The following is a 21,578-nucleotide window of genomic DNA, read 5'->3' as shown; positions in this document are numbered from 1 at the left end:
CGTGGTCATAAAAATGGTGACGTTAAGTACGTTCCACATACGTTCAAACCTAACGTCACTGAGAAAAATAAAGGCAAAGGTTAAACAAGCTGTTCAAAGAAATGAAGAAAACGTTGCTTCAAGTGTAAAAACACAAACCAGCCAGTTGAAGTTGAATAAGAGAACCATTTATTTTACCATCAGCTGACGTGTAAATACTGTACACACCCATAATATTGACAGAGACGATCTTTAAAGAGGAAACAGTTTATTCTGTAAAGAAAAGTGGGCGTCTCGTCTTGGGAGAATGAGTTGGGGACTAGAGCCTTCTCTGAAGACTTGACGGTTTATGCTGTAGCTTTGGCCTGAGTGGTCTTGGCCAGAGCCTTCAGGTCTGTGATGCACTTGGCGATGCTCTCCTTCTCCTGAAAAACAACAAACACACAAACATCGACGACTTACTTACAAGACAATTCGAACAGTAGTGGCTCAGAAAAAAACCTAATCGTCATTTCAACATTTCCACAATAAAGATAAAATGTTTTTTTGTAATTATACTTCCTTTCCTGGAAGAAAAAAACTGAACAAATAAGGTTCAGAGTTTGGTACTAATGTTATACAATATTTCTCTACAAAAATATTTTTCCCCCTTAGCAAAAGAAGCAGCCGTACGACTTTTCCTAAACAAAGTTTTGATTTAAATTGGGAACTATCTGACTACAGAATAATCAAACAACACATCTAACCAGACATTTGAACAAACTTTCAGTACTCATTACATTTACCAAACAACTATTGAGGTTTGATACCAAGCTGTAACAGTGAAACGTCCAATCACAGCCTTTAACTAAATCTACCTCAAGAGACACAAGCTGAAGGTTTTTGACTTAAACATAATTGAAAATCTGTGGGTGGATCTTAAAAGAGCTGTGCATACAAGACGGCCCAAGAATATTGCAGAACTAGAAGACTTTTGCAAGGAAGAATTGGAGAAAATCCCAAATACAAGAACTGAAGGACACTTAGCTGGCTACAAAAAAAAATTTGCAAGCTGAAATATCAGCCAGAGGAGTGTTACCAAATACATGTACATGCCACAATGATGTTTTTATTTTGTTCAATTCGTGACATAAAAAGTATCTATGCATTAATGTTTGCTGAAAATATTGTGTTTTGTGTCCCATATCCTAGAGAGGCTGTGTTACATCTTTTCAGTTACAAAATCACCAAATTTGTCAACAGGTGCCCAAATTGATAAACATCACTTAGCTGGAGGCTCCAACAGTCTGACAGAAAAAAACAACTGACCTGCTGAGGAGTGATGCTGCCAACGACGCTCTTCTCCACCCAGTTGATCATGTGCTCCTGAGCCATCCGGTGGTGGAGCTCCTGCAGGGCGACCTGGTAGTCCAAGCGCCTCTTCACCTCATTGGTCACCATGTGTAGCCTCTCTCTGTAGTTGGTCTCCAACAGCATGGCCACGTTGTTCTAAGAGGGGATGAGAGCAGTCACCACGTCACATAAGTGGACATTAAATGGATGTCTCCTGCATCTTCAGCCTACAACAAAACTTTACCTCATCGATGCTCAGGTTGCAAAGATTTTTGTTTATTTCATAATCAACATAAACAAGTTAACTGAAGTCATACTGGGATGTTTAATGCCTTTATTGGACAACAACAACAGGAGAGGTAATGAATGACATGCAACTAATGTCCCGAGATGTATGCAAACCAGGGATGTTGCAGTTCATGGTCAGCGAATTAACCCCTAACCCTGTGCTTTCAATATTTTATATACACTCTCAACTTTGTCTTTGAGTGACCAGGGAGACATACAGCTCCAAACAAAGCCACTTATTAAAGACCTTTAAACAGAATAAGGTCCAGGCTTAATTCAGACTTATATATTTTCTGAACAAACTGACGACAGCTTAAGAGAGAAGCAACTGTTACTCTGCTTTTTAATGATAAAACTGGAACCTTGAACATGTAGTAATTTTGACTGTGTGGTTAAATGTAGATAAGATTTCCTCCCAGTATCACAGCCTCCCCCTGACGTAGCAGGTTTCTTTGGTCACTCCGTGATGTTGTTGCAATTTCTGCTGGTGGCCAGCAGAGGTCGATAAATATAATTTATTGACCTCTGCTGGCCTCCAAATCCTGGAGGTGAACCTGGAAGACTACAGGGGAACTATCAGCTTCAAGTGTGCCTTACTGTGTAAATATGAAGCAGTACATTATGAACAGTTAAGATATGAGAAAATAAAAATATCATAGCAGCTCACTCTCTTAGCATCGAAGAGCATTGATCTTCCCTCTGCTCTCCATTGCTCCTTCTTCTCGTCCTCGATGGCCTGAGTCAGGCTGGACATGGCCAGGTCTTTCACCTCCTGAGCCTTAGCCACTTTGTCCTGTAAACACACACACACACACGCACACAGTCATTACAGGGCGCTTGCAAAGGTTTTGCACAAAAGACGACCAGTAATTTTGACCGAAAGCTTGCAGCTGGATCACAAAATCATCCATCTATGACTCTGAACAATAACCTTTCTCCAATCTGTGCAGTCTTTTTCAAGAATCTTGTTATTAGCCAGAATAAAAAGATAAAAATCAAATCCATATCAGAGCACCAGCCTACCTCGTTCAGTTTGTCAGCAAAAGCTGCAACACTTGGACCGAATTTCTTGACACCATAGATGATGACAGCGCCAATGGAGGCAGCAGCTAAGGTCTCATGGTTGACAACATAGATTTCCTTGGAAAGCATGTAGACAAGGAGGCCAGTGCCCAGCATGTAGGGTCCTGGTGGAAATGATGACAATTTATAAATACAGCGAGATACAACGCATATAAAAAAAACACACCAACAATAACTCTGGTGGGATCTGGTCCTAAATCACTCAGCTCTGTCTCTGGGCTTCTAACAAGAGTATAATGGATTTATATTTATGACAGAGACACAGTTGTAACTGAAGATACAGTTGTAACTTTATCTCTATGTCTAAACCTACTACAGACATTAATATGCACAGCAGGCCTGCAAACACAAAGTGTTACTGTCGCACACAAAGCTCTTGACAGAACATGTCGACTTTTGGTTGAGAGACTGATGTCTAATGAACAACAAACCTTTTTTATTTTTTTCATTGTACCATAACCATAAGTCAAGAAGAAGAATTCTGAGTTGCCACATTTAGTGGCTTCATACTGGATATTAAACTAAGAACATATGAAGTTTTCTCTGTTTATAAATTTGTGTTTGCACTAACCAGGATGAATAAGAACCGTTTTTGGTGATGTTGTAATGGTGAAATTGTTATTTTACGTCAGTGATGGGTTACAGAGTTTTTTTCAAACATTCAGCACTTCACTTAGGAGACTGTTTTTTGTAACAGAAATGAAATAACTTAGATTAAGTCTTGCTTCTGGTTGAAGCCTACTGACCTGTGACTCCAGTTTTGGGGTACAGGAGCTGGAAAAGCTCCTCTGGGATGATCCCATGACGGACTTTGCCTCCCTTCTCTGGCAGAGGGGGCACTGGGGCCAGGCTCTGGGACGATGTGTGCAGGGAGCGAGAGGCCTGGACCAGGCTGCGGGAGACAACACTGTCAGCTAAAGCTCCGAGAGGCACAGCAGTCATATAATGTATAATTATTGTTACATAAATGTGTCATTATGCTAGTAACAAATATAGTGAATACAACTAGACACTTACCCAGCTCCAAGGGGGCCGCTGCCTTTCAGGGCATTGGCTGCAAACAACAGAACACAGAATTACATAAACACGGATGCACAATGCAACTAACTAGCCAGCTACTCATTTTCATTCTTTGTTAATCTGTTGATAAAAGGATGGGTTCACAATTTTTCAAGTCTTTTCAAGGTGCTCAAATGAATAGTGAAACATGTATTTCTTGCATAATCATTCCTCCTGTTCATACTGACCATTAGAAGATCCCTTCATAATGCACTTACAAGTGATGGAACACAAAATCCACAGTCCTCTTTCAGTGCAAAAATGTATTTGAAACAGTATCTGAAGCTGATATGAACGTTAGTCTTTTTAATATCAAAGTCCCTCTTTTTGTTGCTATACTTCCACCACAGCTCAACAGGGAAACACTGTCTGAGGAAACACAAAGAGGGAATTTGATGCTAAAAAGACTGTAAATGTGGCAGATATCCACTTGATATGACTAACTCAGACTGCCGAAGTCTCAGATAAACTTTTAAATGCATTTTTGCACAAAATGACTGTATGGACACAGTGTGGATTTTGGCCTCCATCACTTACATTGAAAGGACATTTGAAGGGGATCTTTCAATAGCCAGTATGAACAGGAGGAATGATAACAGCGAGGAAAACCTCTTTCAGTGTTCATATGGACACTTGACTGATGTTATAAGACAGACTTGAAAAAATTGTGAACCTTTCCTTTAAATCTGTTGATTAAACATGATTCAACAAAAAATGACGGTTATAACCTTCATGAAGGGAGCAAAAACTGCACACCTCCTTCCTCACGTGTACCTCATTAACTGGTAACTGGGTGTGTTTCATTTTACTGAGACACAAGTAAACAAAAACCCAGTTACAGGCTTTTCATTAATGGCAACGTAATATCAATGACCAGTCTGGTAGCAATAGCCTATTTCTAGCTTAAAATGAGCTACCTGTGATGGCATTAAAATAAAAAACACCCTTTTGGTCGACTAGCATTGTGAAGACAGTGTTATTTGTCCTTACTAGAAACAAAATGTGCACAAAGTCAATGCTAAGTTAGCTGTCAAAAAGGTGACATTTGCAGACGTGTAGCGCTAACGTTAGCTAATGTAGCTTCAGTCTGCTAGTTATCGTCACCTAACGCTAACTTAGCTGTAGCTAATGATGTCTGAAGAGGCTACACAATCAATAACTGTCGCCACAAATATATACATGCACTAAACTAATGAATTTCAGAGCAGACATGTACACTAGCTACATACAGCTAGCGTTAGCATGTCGCTCATTCAATGTGTGGCCTTCACTTTACCCTTCAGCTTCACATTCACTTTAAACTTTAATGTATCTTGCTTGACAGTTCAGTAATGCCAGAGCTAAGTGGGTTTATTAACCACCAAAAAAACTACACTACTTCCTACCTGAAACAATGACGAGCCTGGACAGCATGTTTGAAAAAGTTGTTGCTACAACGGGCACCCTACTTTCGGCCTCTTCGTGCCCTTCTGCAAAGAACAGCAAGGGTGGCGGACACACGAGAAATCCTCCTGAAATATCGCGAGATTTACAGCTCAGTTTTTTTTAATTGTTTGAGCGTCGTTGGGTCATAGATGGGTTAGAGGATAAGACCACTAGATGGTGCTGCACGTAAAGATTCACCTTATCACTGTGCTGATGATGAATTTGGATTAATAGAGATAATTAACACGTTAATTGGGTGCATTTGAGGTTATATATTATGCTAAGATCCAGATTTGGTTAATTAATCTTGAATATTCACAAGACTGTCATCAAAAATAACACTTGTTGAATTGTTGTGAATGTCAAATTACCAGTGATGGAAAGTAACTGAGTGCATTTACTTAAGTATTGTACTTAGGTCAAATTTAGAGATACTTGTACTTTACTTCAGTATTTCCATGTGATGCTACTTTATACTTCCACTCTGCTACATTTCAGAGGGAAATATTGTACTTTCTACTCCACTACATTTATTTGACAGCTTTAGTTACTTTTCAGATGAAGATTCAACAGAATGGATAATATAACAAGCTTTTAAAATACAACACATTGTTAAAGATGAAATCAGTGGTTTCCAACCTTTTTGGCTTTTGACATCCTACAAAAAGCAGTGTGTAGTCGGGGTCACTTTTCAGATCTCTATGAGTTGTTAACAGCTCTACTAAATAGTGATTTTTCCATCTAAACTTCTCACATGGTTTCATTTCAATAAATGTTCAAATGATCCAATATTTCACCAAAAATCAAAGATTAGAGAAAAAGTCCAAAACTGATTTACAGATTTGTGTATCAGAACTTTATTTTTTCTTCTTTCCTCTCCCATTAATCATCTCATGACCCCTCAGATTTATCTGATGACCCTTTGGAGGGGCCAAACCCCTAGGTTGGGAACCACTGGACTAAACTAGCTAACTGTATATAAAGTAGTTGAAACTAGCTCCACCTGCAGCAGCTACAACAGCAACATGCTGCTCTAACACTGATGCTTCAGTATTAATAATCTAATGATGTCATTTATAATAATATATCAGTCAGAGGGACAAAACTACTACTTTTACTTAAATACTTTAAGTACATTTTGCTGCCAATACTTATGTACTTTTACTTACATAAATGGAGCATTTTTACATTGCTGTATTGATACTTTTACTTAAGTAAAGGATCTGAATACTTCTTCCACCACTAATAACACACAAACATGCACATGCACCACCAGCTAATGATAAAGCTGTTGATGTTCTGTATAGTTTCTTATACACTTAGTATATCTTTAACATTAACCCATTTTAATAATGAAACGAGACTGCTATTAAAAAAAACAACTTGAAATTTCCAAGAGGCAACCACACAAACTGCGCATCTCTCTTTCTCTCTCTCTCTTTCTCTCTCGCTCTCTCTCTCTCTCTCTCCCAAGTGGTGTGTTTTATCCCAGACTGCATGCAGGGGGAATTGGCCGGGTCTGTCTGTAATCTTGGGGCCCACCCGTGTATGGCATCAGTTTGGTACGAGTGGCTGGTGAGATAGAGGAACATATGACGCTGTGGTTCTCTTCACTTCCTGTAAAATTATGCTCAACAGAAACAGCTACATGTGAAACACAGACAAAACCTCCGGACACTATTTCAGAAGAGTGAGAAAATGGATGACTGCCTAACCACCTCATGAAAAGTTTTCCCCCACTGAATGAAATGGCGTAGTCGGTAAGCTTTATCACAGTTTCTGCTTATTAAGCAACATTCTTTCTTTGCATTATCTTGTACATTTTCCCTCCACAGCCTCAATCAACAGTGATCAGGGCCTCGTCTGTCTGTGTTTGATAAGTATAGTAGTCTGTGTTAAAGGAAAGTTCTAACAAAATACAACAACAATGCAACTACTGCAACATTTAGTGTAACATATAGCCTACTATTACCACTGCTACTAGTACTTTTACACTAGTATTTCTGGAGATACTACTACTGCAGCTTCTTCCACTGCAATGGACACACATGGTTCACAGAGAAAATGTATTTCTGAGCTACACGGGGCATCTTTATATACTGTTAAGACTCTACATTTGTCATAAGTCGAGTCTATTAGATAGAGAGTAGAGAGATGACAGGAAATGAAGGAGAGATCGAGACGGGGAATTACATACAACAAAGATGCCCGGCTAGATTTGAACCGGGGTTGTTGAAGTTCATGGCCGGTGCCTCAACCTCAACACCAGGGAGCCTCAATGATTTGCATTTTACGTTATTTTATGCATATTGCTCACACACTTTCCGATCACAAGCTGGTGATACAGATCACTAATTTTCTTTCTTTTATTTTGTTTAAGCAGGTAAAATTCTCTTGAAATAAAAATATCAGGACAGTATTTAAGAAATGTTTATTTATACAAGCTAAATATGAAAGAATATTTCAAACATTTACAGTGTTTTCTGTAAATATGAATCAACATTTTGAGACCTAAAAAAGACAACGGAGCAAAATTGTTGTATAATTTATCTTCAGATGTATCATCTGAACCATCATTCTGCCACCCGCAGTGCTTAGAAATCCTATTTTTAAGCACAAATAACAATTTTCCACCTCAATTGTTTATGTGCTGTATGTCTCATATTCCATTTCCTGAAACATTGTCATTGTAGGCTCGAGGAACTGTAACAGCCCGATGAGCTGCCATGGACGCCCTGGTTGTCAGTGGAATACCGCTCTCCTCTGTGAAAGACTTTGATCAGAAAGTGGAGATCAGAGCGGAGAAACATGAACACCTACGAGGACGTAACAATGCGACTTCATGTCGGAGCCCTACGAGAGAATTTAACACAAAACTGATAAAGAAAGAACTGAAGGAAAAGAGGCATCAGGAATTTCTGAGGAGGAGGTCAGTGAGTCCAGACCCGTATGCTGCAAAGTCTACAAACTCTTCCTCGAGAAGAAAACCTTCAAAGACATTTCCAATGAAGCATTACAGTTCAGTCAGCAAATCAGAGACGTTGCATACAAATATCCAAAATATTCCCACCGCTAATGGACATCCAGTGATGATTTCAACATCAAACAGCAGCGTAACTGAAGGAGCAGGCACCAGTAAATGGGTAAATACGAAATCTTTTGATACTATTTGTAGTAGAGTATCACCAGATCTGTATTTCATAATTCTGCATCTTCTTTTCTCTTCTCTCATTTCTTCAGGCTTCATTATGGTTAGAACCGGTGACACTGAGGCCTGAGAACGGCTACGCAAGGAAGCAAGTATCTGCCTCCCTAACAGTGACGAGGGAATCAAACCAGAACAAGATGAAAAGCACAGATAAAAGAGAGAATAGTATAAATGGTAAAAGTCTTGCCAATTACAGAAAGCTTTGACATGAAACTGTGAAATTATCTTTGATTTTTCATACAAATAATTCTGTTTTTTTTCTTTGCTTTCAAAGCCCAAAAGACGAGCACCAAATCATTCATTCAAACTGAAAAGTTTCAACAAAAAAAGATCCTGCGAGACGCCAGCATGCAGACAGAGTGAGTGTGACTTGAATCTCCTTTGATCGTCTGTCGTTAAATGTCAAATTTCACATCATTGTTTTGTTTGAATGAATTAATGAAAATGATATTTTCCCCCATACAGCTCTGGACTTATCACTGTCAAGGAATCTGTGAGTTTCAAACAGCGGCTTTTTTTCAATGGTGCTGATTTTAATTACAGATTAGCAAAATAATATTTAACAACTTGAACTGATTTTCTTGTCTCTCATCTCTGAAATAATAGGACATTCAGCGGATAGCCGACTACTTGCAGGTAAACAAACCAGTTATTTTCAAAGTCCATCCTGAGTTGTGTTTTGTTCCTTGTTTATAGTGAGATGATGTAATTTTGACACATAAATCAACACGTTTCCTCATACAAATCAATATTTGAATTCATTAGCATTAATACTGTTGCTCAGTAGTTTTACTGATGCAGTCTTACTTGGTCTGGTTTGACCTGTAGCTTTTGGTGACTCATGTTAGTGGATGTCACCAAACTACGTACTGATTGATGCCTCTCATGGTGTGTATTTTACTGTATTTATATTTTTGTATTATTTATATAGTATTTTTTATATTTTTATGTACTCTTTAATGTCTTCTGTTTGCTGGTGTTGTTTAACCACCTGTCTGGCACTTGTGGTTACAGTGGCTGTTATTCATCAAAACTTCGATAGATTTGCTTTGTTTAGCTAAAAATAAAAAGTAACTGCTCTCCTTTCACCCACTACATGAGCTGATAACTTATTAAGCAGCATTAGCATCATATCAAGTTGACACCTGAACAGAAAATGCTGACTGTTTTTAAATACATTCAGTATTTGTACGTTGTTGTAGCTTTATCTCTCTTCTGCTCTATGTTTTCTGTCAGGAGGCCCTCTGGAGAGAAGACACAGTGAAGAAGAAGCTGGCAGCCCTCCAGGAGAGAACGTCAAACCTCATGAACTCCTCGAGCAAAATATGGACAGTAAGACTCTTCTTCTGTGTGCACAGGCCTGTCTGGCTGTTTACTTAAATCAAACACACCTCCAGTGTTTTACTGTTACAGTTTCCAAATAGCAGACACATATTTCTCATTTTATAAGGTTATGTTGTTGTTGTTGTTGTTATTGTCTTTAGTTCTCTGGTTGATATTAGACTGAAAATGTTTTCGTCACAGTGGAGTTCACAGTAAATGAAGGCTGCTGCTACCTCAGGAAGGCCTATGCAGTCTGTGGTTTGGAGCTTCCTGCTTCCGCACTAACCTACACTGCATAGGACGAGTGCAAGCTGTCATTCTTATGCAGGAAGGGCGTGTTAGTCAGTAACCATTATAGGTGCTATGCATCCTCATTAGCTCTCTTTCAGCTACTCTAGCTGTATTGAATGAAGAGAAAATATTGGTATTTCCTCTTTTTGTTTTTTTGTAATTTCGGTTTGAGGATCTAGAAGTTTATTTAGTTTTAATTGTTTATGCTTTAAATCTATAAAAGCTGCTTTTTTATACCAGGTATGTTATCATTAGGCAACGTATATGTTATTTCCACACTATAACTGTCTTTTTTGAGGCTCACTGATGCTACAAGTTCCCTTTGTGCATGAGTGCGTGCAGACAGTGATAGAGCACGCTGTCACAGATTTTAGTGCATGAACCATTAATTTTCCATCTGCAGGTTACAGCGTGACAGCCAGTCATTTCCTCTCTAACCCACACAGGCTCGCTGCAGTGAAGACCTGCTGAGAAACAAGATCAAGGCTCTGGAGGCGCAACTACAAGTCTGCCTGCAGGTAAGAAACAGCAGCTGTTGGTGTAAAAAAAAAACAACCACTGAGTGTTTTTTTATCATGTAGTCTTTGTTTGCAACAACTCCAAAACATTAATTCCTTTCTAAAACAGTCAAACTCCTCTACACTTTCACTCTGTCATGCAGCGATAGTAGCAGTGTCTACTGAGCGTGCCTCCATAGTTTGGGTTTCCATTTCACCCCGTAAGCATTTGTGGGTTTAACTCAGCAGTGTTGTGTCCTTACAGAAGTTTCCCAAGGATGGAATGAAGAAACTGGTGTTACAGATGGAAAAGCAGAAACTGATGTATGAAGAGAAAGCTCTGGTCGCCCTGCAGAAGGTCACACAGGAGAAAACTGAGGCGCTCACAAAGGCAGAGACAATGCAGGTCAAACATTTAGCTTTTAATCTAAATGATATACAGCAACTTTATTTTCAGTTTGACTAAGGAGACTCAGGAGAGAGACACAACATCACTGTCACTGACTTATTTTAGCTTTCTGGTGATACTGACATATCAAAAAGCTGAATCTTGAAGATACTTTGTATTTTTGCCACCAGGATGCGCTAATTACAGCAAAAGCAGAGGCAAAGAGGTGGCAGAGCCTTTATGAGGAGCTGAAGCTGAGCTCTGCACAACTCAGGGAGCATCAACACCTCAGTAATGAACAGCTGCAACAGCTGCACAGCCAAATTGAGGTACAGTATTATGTGGTATAATGTGGATCAGGTTAGAGGTTTTAATATAAATGGTTGTGAAAAACATGCGTGTCTTGTGCAGCTGTCCAGGACCAGAGAGGCTGAGCTGGAGAAGGAACTGAGGTCACTAAGACACGAGAAGAAGGAGCTACATTACAACATTGGCCTACTGGAAGAGGAAAACCAGGTTTTAAGAGAGGAGATCCAGCACCTTAGAGGTTAGTCATGCTTTTTTTTTCTGTGAATCTTTTGTGAAGGTCAAAGTGAAGCCACTGTCGTCCTTTATCTGGGAATAATGCTGAAACGAAACACTTCATACTCTGAGTAGCAGTTAAAATTCCGCAAAGACAACATGGGTCATTTATTTGCAATGCTTTCTGTTTCCTAGATGGCAGCAATGAGATCCAGGATTTCATGATGCAGGACAGTCTGACGTCAGAGGAAGCAGAGCCTTTACGACTGACGGTGAAGAGAGACTCTCAGGTGGAGGAGCAGCTCCGTCACACTCAGGAGAAACTCCAACGAAAGGAGAGAGAGGTAAAGAGGAGATCCAGGCACACCTATATATACACCTATGTATACTGTAACATTCACAACCATGATGGTCTCATTTGGTTCAGAGCGTCCTGGTAATCAATAAAGTGCTACAGATAATCAGACATTAACGAATCCACACTAGATGAGGCATAAATACGACAAACTTTCTCATTATCAGATATTTTGCAAAGAATGATGCATAATATCCTTTTTTTTATTTACAAGAAATCATCAAGATGTATCCAAAATGTAAAATGTTATATTTTGGTAAAAGTTTGTATTTCAGGGATATTTTTAGAAAAATCTGAACTTAACTTCACTCACTAGTTTTTTTTCAAAATGCTTTAAAAATAAATTAATGATTTATTTCAAGTATGTATCAAATCAGAATTTTTCAAAAATTGCATGTTCTCAATCCTGGAAAATGTCTCAGAGACAGAAATATTTGGCATTTTTATCTTGTTGAAAAATGCATTTCTAAAAATCTCAGGCACTGTAAATGTGTTTTAAATGGGTTGAAGCCAAATATGATCAACTGTACAAACATTTCCCCTCCATATGGTGTGTGTGTGTGTGTGTGTGTTCACAGTGTGAGGAGCTGCAGACGGAGCTGCATGTTATGGAGCAGGAATGTCAGTCCAGCCAGGCCCGGCTGTCGCAGTGCAGGGAAGAGCTCCGGCAGCTCAGCCACCGCCGCAGGAGACCGGTGAGCAGTGTGTGTGAGTGTGTGTGTGTGTGTGTGAGGAGGGGGGCTTAAGGGGAGGTGAGACTTGATGTCCTTGCTAATACTCAAATGCTCTCATTTGCACTTACATCGTAAACTTCCTGCACCAATTTATCTTTTCTACTTTATGACATTTCTATTTTGAGATCTTTGCTGCAGTGATCACCTGATCAGCTGCAACACAACATCACCAATAAAGATTCTTATCACTATTGTGTATATTTCTATATAAAACTGTATATATTTCCTTTCACTCAGACATTTCCTTCTCTGTTTAGGCTCGGTGTGGCTCCTGGTGGAGGCTGTTTGTGTTCTTCCTTCTACTCCTCGCTGTTGCAGGAGTTGTCATGTTGTGGCTGTGGCATCCGCCTTTCAGGGAACAAGTCGAGGACCTTTACTCAGATATAGAGACACGCATCGACAGCTATCTCATGGAAATGGCCTCTCCTCGATACTCAGGCTGTTTTAGACCAATATGATTGTGTCACTGCTCAGGGATATTCTTTTAGTTGTTGTTGCTTTTGTTTTACTTTTTAAAGATGTTTTGCTAGGTTGTAGTTTGTTGATATTTTTGTATTTCTTATCATTTTAGACTTGGAATTCAAAGTGAGTGTGATGTGAGATAATGTTGTGTTGAGCTGGATGTACTGTACATGTTTGCAAGTTCAAATACAAGAGAACACCTCCAAGTGTGTAAAATGCAGTAATGTTTGTTTGTGATTCAACAATGAAAATATGCAGAAAGCAAAGCACCTCACTAGTCGTGTGACTTTAATGACACTGAAGATGACAAGAAAATGTTGTGAGTGTATAATATCAACAGAATAGTTGATGAGTGGAAAATAAGCTGTTTCCTTTGTACTGTAAACTGCTTATTTAGTCAACAGCACCACCTTGAATTATTAAAAAAGACATTAAAAAATGTAAAAATCTATTTAAAATAAAGACAAAACATTGAAGTAATCATTTCAGCTGTTGTGGTGATGGGATTAACTTTAGTGCATTGTTGGGAGGCATTAGGCAGTTGTTTTAGAGTCTGTGCAAACAATCAAAGAGCCATTAGAGTTTTATATTAAAAGACATAAAAACTATTGTTACCAACAAATGTTACTGTTTGTCCAGTTGAGATTCAGTTAAGTGAAGAAAACCTTTATATTAAACTGTGTCACTAGTTAAGAGTCTTACTGGTTTAGGTTTCATTTCAGATACTTTAGTGGACAGTTTCTTTAATGGTATCTTTGATGCTGCATCTTTAACAAGGAAACACAAACTGACACTCAAGAGACATAATTTCCTGTTTCACTTTTAAAATAGTACCACTGATTAGTGACAAACAATGACCAACATTTAGAGCCCTTTGGGTGAGATCTCATCCTGCTCATTGATTAAACGGTTACATAATAAAGCTGCATGCCACTAGACTCCCGATGAGCAATACAGTGTTTAAAATAACACCAAGTCCCCAATTAGTGTAGTTTCCATATCAACATACTGCAAATTGGTTAATGAAATGTGTTCAAGAGAAATGTGGTTTAAATGGTTTGAAGCACATCTGTGTCCGACCTGCTTCAACTATTTTATATAAGAACTTCCGTACAGTTATAAACGTATAAATCGTCTCTGTTTTCATTTGTCACATATGCAACAAACAGATTCTGTAAATAATGGCAGTGAAACACTTTCAGTTGTATCTCGGTCCACTATACAGGGTAATGATATTAAAAGGACTGAAGTAATAAAACTTAGATCAGAGACAAAATAAATGATAAAAGCAGAAGTGAACAAAAACAAGAAAAAAACTTTACATTTGCATTACATTGTCTTCATTAAGTGTGCCAATACGGATTTATATGTTAATCAGTACTGCATAAGCAATACATTTCACGAGCATTACTACACACTTGTCACCATATTACTTGTTCAGGTCGTCCCATACTAGATCATCTTTATACATAATACAGTGCAAGAATACAAACAAAACAGTTTTGTATATTTGGGTATCAATATATTAAAATAATTTTCACTGCAGATATCAGATGCATCATTCTGTGATGGAGAACCATCTGCTCTACAGTCAGTGATGTGATGGCACTGTGTGGTAACTACCAGCTGTTTACGTCTGTGCTAAACTGACTGAATGATTTATGGTAAATTCTACACAAATGTTCATGAAACTGACAGACATGACACACGGCGTCATCTATTGTCTGATTACACTCAAACTTAGAGACAAAACACACTCAAAGCTGAACTCTCTGAGTGGGATGGAGCCATTGTTTATTGTATTCAGTGGTTTTAACTGTTCCAGATAGAGCTCCATTCTCAACAGGCACTGACGCAGCACATCCACCACACATGATCTGCAGCCCCTGTCTTTCACCCAGGTTTACCTGCATGTTCCCCAAATAGACCGCAGGTCATTGAAGAGATGGATCTTTGCTGGACTGAGGTCAGTCTCCTGGTGAAACTGGCGCTGAAGGTAAGAGGCTGCCAAGTATGTACTGTGCCTTCAGGTTTTTGTACAATGTTTCCCAACATGACAAAGGGGATCTTGCCAAACTCTTTTGACCAAACTTTTACTTACAGAGTGGTAATCCTGTGCAAGATGAGGACTGCAGTTCTGCTGTTTGTTGTGGGGCTCTGTGTGCTGAACGTCACACTTTCCTTGAAAATCTGCGCTTTCAATGTTCAGAGCTTCGGCGAATCAAAGGCAAACAATAAGAAGGTTATGGGGATTCTACAAAAGGTAGAATCACAGTTGTACGTGTACAAAATGATACATGACAGCAACATCCATAAAAAACTAGACAGCTGATGAATCTTTTTATGTTTGTTTTGCTCCCAAGATTCTTTCTCGGTGTGACTTGTGTCTCATTCAGGAGGTACGAGACTCTAAAGGAGAAGCAATCCGAGCCTTGGTTAAAGATCTTAACAGGTACATGCTTTTGTCATTATCATCATTATCATTATCTGTTACATCCACAGCATCCATAACATGAACAACTTTAACTGTAATGTTACATCATTTATGATTTTTGTCACCAGGTTTGACAAATCAAACTCATATTCTTATGTGGAAAGCGAGAGGCTGGGGAGGAAGACCTACAAGGAGCAGTATGTCTACATTTACAGGTAACACATATCAAACATAATGCGTTTCTGTAAACGGTCAGTTCAGCGTCATCCTCAACGTCCTCTTCATCTTCTCTCATCATCTCCAGGAACAATGTTCTGAAGATCAAAGAGCAATATCAGTATCCTAAACTAGAGGCAGAGGGGACCAATGAAACGGATGTGTTCTCCAGAGAGCCTTTCATCGTTCGCTTTCACTCCCCTACAACATGTAAGATGAGCTGAAAGACATGTAGTATCCTGGTTATCCATGTTCTGTGCATGCAAACATCATATCCGGGTTTCAGGAACCTGAATAACCCCTTATTCTAATTTTGAGAAACCTGGATATGCCAACAGGAATAAAACATCTTATCCAGGTTTCTAATTATTTTCTGTCATGTGCGCAGGTGAGTAAAGGAGAAACCTGCACCTACGCTGACAGAAACCTGGATAATATCTGAATTATGTCCTTATGATCAATGCAAACGTCATATCCGAATAGCATCAAAACCAGGATAAGACTGGGACACTCGAGAGCATGTCTTCACTAAAGATGTCTCGTAACTGTCTTGTGTTTCTCAGTGGTGAAGGATTTCATCCTGATTGGCCAGCACACATGTCCCAAAACTGCCATGAAGGAGATGGATGAACTTTATACTGTCTTCAGAGAAATTTACAAGAAGTGGAAGACTGATGTAGGTTGAACCACATCCTTATCACCATCATCAATGGTTTCTCATTTATGATGAAATTTGTGAGTAATTTCAATCTTTTGAATTTCCCCTTTTTGCTTCTTTTGATTCACCCAGAACGTGATGATCCTGGGGGACCTCAATGCCGGCTGCAACTATGTCACCATCAAGGGCTGGAGAGCTGTGCGCTTGAGAAGTGACCCTAAATTTCGCTGGTTAATTGGAGATGAGCAAGACACTACTGTCCGTGAGAAGACACACTGTGCATATGACAGGTCGGTGACTGCTGAAAACTGAATTACTGGGATTAATCTTATTATTCCTGTGCAGTGTGAGTGTTGTATACATACTCTGTTATAATGATGACACATTTTTCACATGATATCACCCTATGTGGACTTTTTTCTGCAGACAGGATTATGTCTTACAGAGACAGTTTGGTTTTAATTTTTCATCCCAAAACAGGATCATTGTCCATGGACGGGAGATTATTTCCAGTATAGTGCCAGGTTCAGCTCAACCGTTCAACTTTAAAGAGAGTTTCCATCTCACAGAGGAGGAGGTAAACATGTCAAAAATGTACCTTTCTTTAGAAACTACAAGTTCAGGTTTATACGTGACATGGACATTAACCTTGTTCTTTTGGTGGCACCACAGGCTCTAGAAGTGAGCGATCATTTTCCTGTAGAAGTCGACCTGAAGCCCAACCACCGCTACCTCCTCCGCCATGAACTGTAGACCACTCAGAACCATCAACAACACACCAGGACTTCAAGGACTTTTTAGATTCAACTGTAGTTTTACTTGATTTTAGCTGCAAAAATAAATTAAAGTGCCTAACAGAATATTTTATATTGACTCTAACTCATCATAAAAGTAGCACTGCTCTCACCAATAAAACATGAGTTACTTAAGCACAGAGGAACTGCCTGTTTGACTGCTGGAGTTTATATTGTGCGTCTGAAACCAAAACCACATCAAAGCTGACATCATTACTTTAGCTCATGAAGGTACGTTCCTGCAGCAACAGAAAACACAGAACATCACTTTTTGTTATTGCACCTTTCAGAGAGACTTCCTGATCACCTTTTTGATCTGCTTCAGTTTTACGGTAGGCTTACATAAAGTAGATGTTTAGAGTCATATATTTCACCAAATGTATTGCTTATAGAGTGCGATTTATGTGTCGTCTGTCTGACAGGAAGCCACTTGCAGCGGTAACAGATGAGACTTACTTCATGCGCTCTTCCTTTCCGAGAGAAGAGATTATCTGTGGCAATGCAGTAATGTTTGTCTTGATATAACTAAGAACTATTGCTTTGTCTATTTGCAAAGATGGAACAAAGTTTTGCTGATCTTCTTTCTGATGCATTTGCAGGTAAGAAATGTAGTCTGTATTTTTTTTTCTTTTTTCATGTAATTGCAGTGTTTGTTTTTTTTACTATTGATAAGTTTTTAATCAGCAAATAATGATGTTGTTACAGAGACATCTGTTCCATCGTTCCCTGATGGAGATTTGGACTTTGAGAATTTAAATTTTGATGAAAAGTTTGATGAAGACAAGATAGGCATCTCTCATGAAAACTTGCCAACAAAGGAAGTCAGAGCCCTGCACCAGGAAGCAACTGGTGACACAGTTTTGTCAAGCAAAGCAACTTTAGATACATGCATGGCTGAAAATGTTGATGAAGAGCTGTCTGATGCCAAGGAGGATTTTCAAGGTGCAGGAGTCATGAGCGTGGACAAAACGCCAGAGGAGGAGTACACAAGCTCAGATGGGGAATCCGAAGAGGAAGGTTCTGTCTCTGGAGGGGATGAAGATGATGAAGAAGAGGATAAGGGGACGGGAGAGAGGCCAGGGGATTTGCTGATGTCGGTTCACTGTGGTGACGAGTTCCATGATGGTAATAAAGAGGACAGGATCTTTGCTGAGGGACAACCTCTGGCTCCGGAGAGTACTGAAAACCCTCAAGTTAGAAACGTGGAGCAAGGTGAGAGTGATGAGGAGGTGTCCTACTTTGAGAGTGTCCCTGGACGTGGCAGTGAGGTGATAATAAAAGGTGATGAGATTGAAGAGGATGAGCAAGAGGGAGAGGAAAAGAAGCAAGATTCGTCTGATTCTGAATGTGAGGTCATGAAAATTGAACAAGAGCAAGATTTTCTTGCTCAGTGCTTTGAGCAGGAGGTTGAAAATCCTTACAGAGATGAGCCAGCAAAAGCCACTTTGGAGTTTCCAGATTTATCAGTGGAAAATCTGCAGGATCTCATTGCTGAAGTTGACACTGAAGAAAATGTGGAGAAAATGAAAGATTTCTCAGGGGAGGAGCACCAAGAGGCAGGGGAAAGCTTTGCAGATTATCCCTCAGACTTTTCTTCATGCGAATATGTAGAAGATGGAGACAAAAATCAAGAAAATTATCAGTTAAATGCTTCATCATGTGCATCCGGCCTCAGTTCAAATGCAAAGCAGAGCACCGGCCTGGAAAGAGCAGTGACAGATGTAACATGGACGGAAAAAGCTGAGGACACTGATGAGGAGGGAGATGGGTATCTGTACAGCAGAGATTTAGAGATGGATGCTGATAGGTTCAGGGGCCAGGGTGAGGCAAGTGGAGAAAAAATAGAGTATGTGGAGCGCGTGATAGGCGATGCAGCGGTGACAGGGTGTGATGATGGAAGTGAGACGAGTGAGAGTGACTCCTACAGCTCCAGTGACGATGAGGTCCGAGTGAGGAGAAGTGATGAGGAATTCTCATATAACATGAGTCTACAAGATCCCGAAAACAACAAGCAACTGGAGGACACTCGTCATTACAGTGGGAGCAGTGCAGAGTTCTCCAGGTGGAGCGTCTCTGAGGACCATCACGTCAGGCATTACTACGACAGACCAGATTCAGCAGCTTTCAACGTTAGCTGGGACCTCAACGTCTTAACAGCTGACTCCCCTCTTTTTCAAGACCCGCTAACCAAAGAGGACACAGATGGAGCGGAAATACTGTCTTCAGATTTGACTCAGTGTCCTGCAGAAGACGTCAACAACTACTCAGCAGTTCAGAGAGAGGGTGCTACAACCACAAGCCCTTCTAACCAGGGATCCCTGGATGACAGCTTCTTCTTCAACACTGAACTTGAAGCCTCTGGGATCTCTGAGCTGGGACAATTAGGAGATGACGAGTACGAAGACGACAGGAACTGGGAACAAGAACAGGAGAGAATCAAGGCTTTCTACAGGTTTTACGATGATAGCAACGGGGAGAATGGAAGAGAGGGTGAGTGTACATGAGATAGGTGTAGTCTTCATTAGGTTACAGAGTAATTCTCAAAGTGTTTTTATTCCAAAATTCATCTGTTTCCATTTGTGCATTTTTTTAGGGAGGCAGATAAAAGTGCAGTTTTGTACAGATCCATTGTCTGAAGTCATTCACTATGAAACTGAAAGGTAAGGAGAATTCCTAATATAGATTTTCTTGAATAATAATTACAACCAAAAAACTGCGTCTGCTTCCTGCATCCTCAGCAGCGACAGAGATTCACTCAGCAGCTCTACAGAGGGGGAGGAGGACCTGAACTCTGCAGAAACAACTGAGGTAAGAATAGGATCATTTGCATGTGGACACATATGTGCACACGTGGAAACACACACACACACACACACACACACACACACACACACACACACACTTCATTGTTTAACTGCGGTCTGTAACTAGAACAAATGGAAAAGGGAGGGGCGGCAGACCAATACCACTGCTTAACAACCCCTGCTTTAATACAACAACACATTACAAACTTGTTAATTACAGACTCTTAACAGAAAAAGGGTTCACTCAATGTCTGTGTCAGAGCACATCACAGCGTAGCACAAGTATTTTCTAATACAAACTTAATGAGCAAAAACAAGAATGTTGGTGAAGCTGATTAATTTCACCAAAATGCCACGATGTCGGGGGCCATCAAGTGGGATGAACTAAATTAGCCGCCAGCTAGTGTTAGCACTACTTTTAAGTAAAATTATACATTTTATAAAACGGTGGACAGAGACAGAAATACATTTCGCCCATGACAAGAGAAAGTAACTAAGAGACATACAGAAACAAGGGGTCTGTCAAAACATGCTCATAACAGCTATTTTTTTCCCTAGCAGAACAACCGTCTGGGTCGTTAGCTGATGGCTAACGGCTGCTTGTACTGTGAAGGCACATAAATGTGCTTAGGCTTAAAGTTAGGGTTAGGTAAAAGCTAAGGTTAGTGTACAAATCTTGCAAGAGTTTGGCAAATCATCTCTCTGACTACTCCAATCTAGCACCAATCCATGGCATATATGCGTGGTGGGACGGGTGAGGGGGACCCAAGATGTACCCCCCCTACCAAGGGGCCTGCTGCTTTGTCTTTGCCCACGCAGGAATTGAGGGAGCCTGACAACACCCCGCAAGTGGAACCAGCTTGTGATCCCTCAAACTTTCAGCTACCAGAGAGTGCACCAGATCTCAGCAACACACAGATTTGCACCAGAAAACACAAGGTGTGTACTCACAGACTGTTACTGAACATTCACCTTGTTCATTATTTTACCTCTCTGACTTGTCCTTTGTTCCCACAGTGTCTCAACATGCTGAAGCTGACACTGAAGATGGGTCTGGTGATACTGATGGGACTGCTGATGTTCTGGTTGGCCACAGACCAGGCCGACTGGCTCAGCCAAGTTGACTTCTTTGAGGGCTAAAGCTAATTTTTGGTCATTAAAACTTGTTTATATGCTTACAAATGATGAAAGAAAAAAAAAGACAATATTGAATTGTAAAAATACATTGTAAAGTGATAGAGACTGAAAGTTGTGACCTGACATCTGTAATATGCAATTTTGTGTTAAATAAATATCTATCTTTGTTAAAAATCATGCTGCCTTTTTTGTATGAACTGTACATAAGTCATGTTCTCACTTTTATGTAAGATAAAGGTTTTATATACAAAAAAATATGATAAATGTATGCAAAGTTACAGATAAAATTGCAACAGTAGGCTATGTATAGGGTTTACACTGAGGTCCACTTTGACCAGGTACAACATTTAAATGCTGGTTACAAGTTAATGCATCAGTAATAATAATAGAATCATGTAATGTCAATAATAATATGACATTCTGCATAATGACTACTTATTTTTCATACTGTGAGTAAATTTAACTGATAATACTTTTACTTTTGTGCAATTTTGAAGGAAGAACTTTTACTTGTATTTTCTTTTTAGACTTTATCATAACACATTCAGTTTCATCAAAGTCCAAATGTTCACTATTGTGAACTGAAATT

At 39.6% G+C, this 21,578-nt stretch overlaps 4 protein-coding genes across 7 annotated transcripts; 3 read left to right on the top strand and 1 right to left on the bottom strand.

Moving 5' to 3' along the window:
• Nucleotides 1-145: 145 nt before the first annotated feature.
• On the bottom strand, nt 146-5,284 carry atp5pb (ATP synthase peripheral stalk-membrane subunit b). The gene is made up of 7 exons (XM_067592019.1): nt 5,127-5,284; nt 3,700-3,736; nt 3,429-3,574; nt 2,623-2,786; nt 2,267-2,392; nt 1,288-1,467; nt 146-404 (listed from the first exon to the last, which is right to left on the bottom strand). The coding sequence occupies exons 1-7, from the start codon at nt 5,152-5,154 to the stop codon at nt 327-329; spliced, it is 759 nt and encodes a 252-aa protein (XP_067448120.1). The 5' UTR covers nt 5,155-5,284; the 3' UTR covers nt 146-326.
• Nucleotides 5,285-6,732: 1,448 nt separating this feature from the next.
• Nucleotides 6,733-13,426, top strand: traf3ip3 (TRAF3 interacting protein 3). Its single transcript, XM_067592018.1, has 14 exons — nt 6,733-6,926; nt 7,860-8,309; nt 8,407-8,548; nt 8,649-8,733; nt 8,840-8,867; nt 8,981-9,010; nt 9,611-9,706; nt 10,435-10,506; nt 10,751-10,891; nt 11,065-11,202; nt 11,285-11,420; nt 11,591-11,739; nt 12,329-12,445; nt 12,742-13,426. The coding sequence occupies exons 2-14, from the start codon at nt 7,893-7,895 to the stop codon at nt 12,940-12,942; spliced, it is 1,752 nt and encodes a 583-aa protein (XP_067448119.1). The 5' UTR covers nt 6,733-6,926; nt 7,860-7,892; the 3' UTR covers nt 12,943-13,426.
• A 1,376-nt stretch (nt 13,427-14,802) lies between these two features.
• On the top strand, nt 14,803-17,357 carry dnase1l1l (deoxyribonuclease I-like 1-like). Its single transcript, XM_067592016.1, has 9 exons — nt 14,803-14,942; nt 15,050-15,209; nt 15,310-15,398; nt 15,509-15,595; nt 15,685-15,806; nt 16,160-16,272; nt 16,387-16,544; nt 16,735-16,831; nt 16,927-17,357. Exons 2-9 carry the CDS (start codon nt 15,069-15,071, stop codon nt 17,005-17,007), a joined length of 888 nt encoding a protein of 295 aa, XP_067448117.1. The 5' UTR covers nt 14,803-14,942; nt 15,050-15,068; the 3' UTR covers nt 17,008-17,357.
• si:dkey-183p4.10 (protein starmaker) lies at nt 17,247-21,166 on the top strand. 4 transcript variants are annotated; one of them, XM_067592014.1, is made up of 7 exons: nt 17,247-17,380; nt 17,605-17,647; nt 17,754-19,538; nt 19,642-19,708; nt 19,787-19,856; nt 20,573-20,791; nt 20,870-21,166. In XM_067592014.1, exons 2-7 carry the CDS (start codon nt 17,605-17,607, stop codon nt 20,990-20,992), a joined length of 2,307 nt encoding a protein of 768 aa, XP_067448115.1. In that variant the 5' UTR covers nt 17,247-17,380; the 3' UTR covers nt 20,993-21,166. The 4 variants fall into 4 exon arrangements, with proteins under 4 accessions (XP_067448115.1, XP_067448114.1, XP_067448116.1 ...); XM_067592013.1 differs by having other exon boundaries at nt 17,253-17,380; nt 17,471-17,647; XM_067592015.1 differs by having other exon boundaries at nt 17,259-17,279; nt 20,672-20,791.
• The last annotated feature ends 412 nt before the right edge of the window (nt 21,167-21,578 follow it).

This window comes from Thunnus thynnus, chromosome 6, assembly GCF_963924715.1.
Source record: "Thunnus thynnus chromosome 6, fThuThy2.1, whole genome shotgun sequence".
Classification (NCBI taxonomy): domain Eukaryota; kingdom Metazoa; phylum Chordata; class Actinopteri; order Scombriformes; family Scombridae; genus Thunnus; species Thunnus thynnus.
The sequence above is the reverse complement of the archived record's forward strand: the minus strand, read 5'-3'. Positions and strand labels throughout refer to the sequence as shown.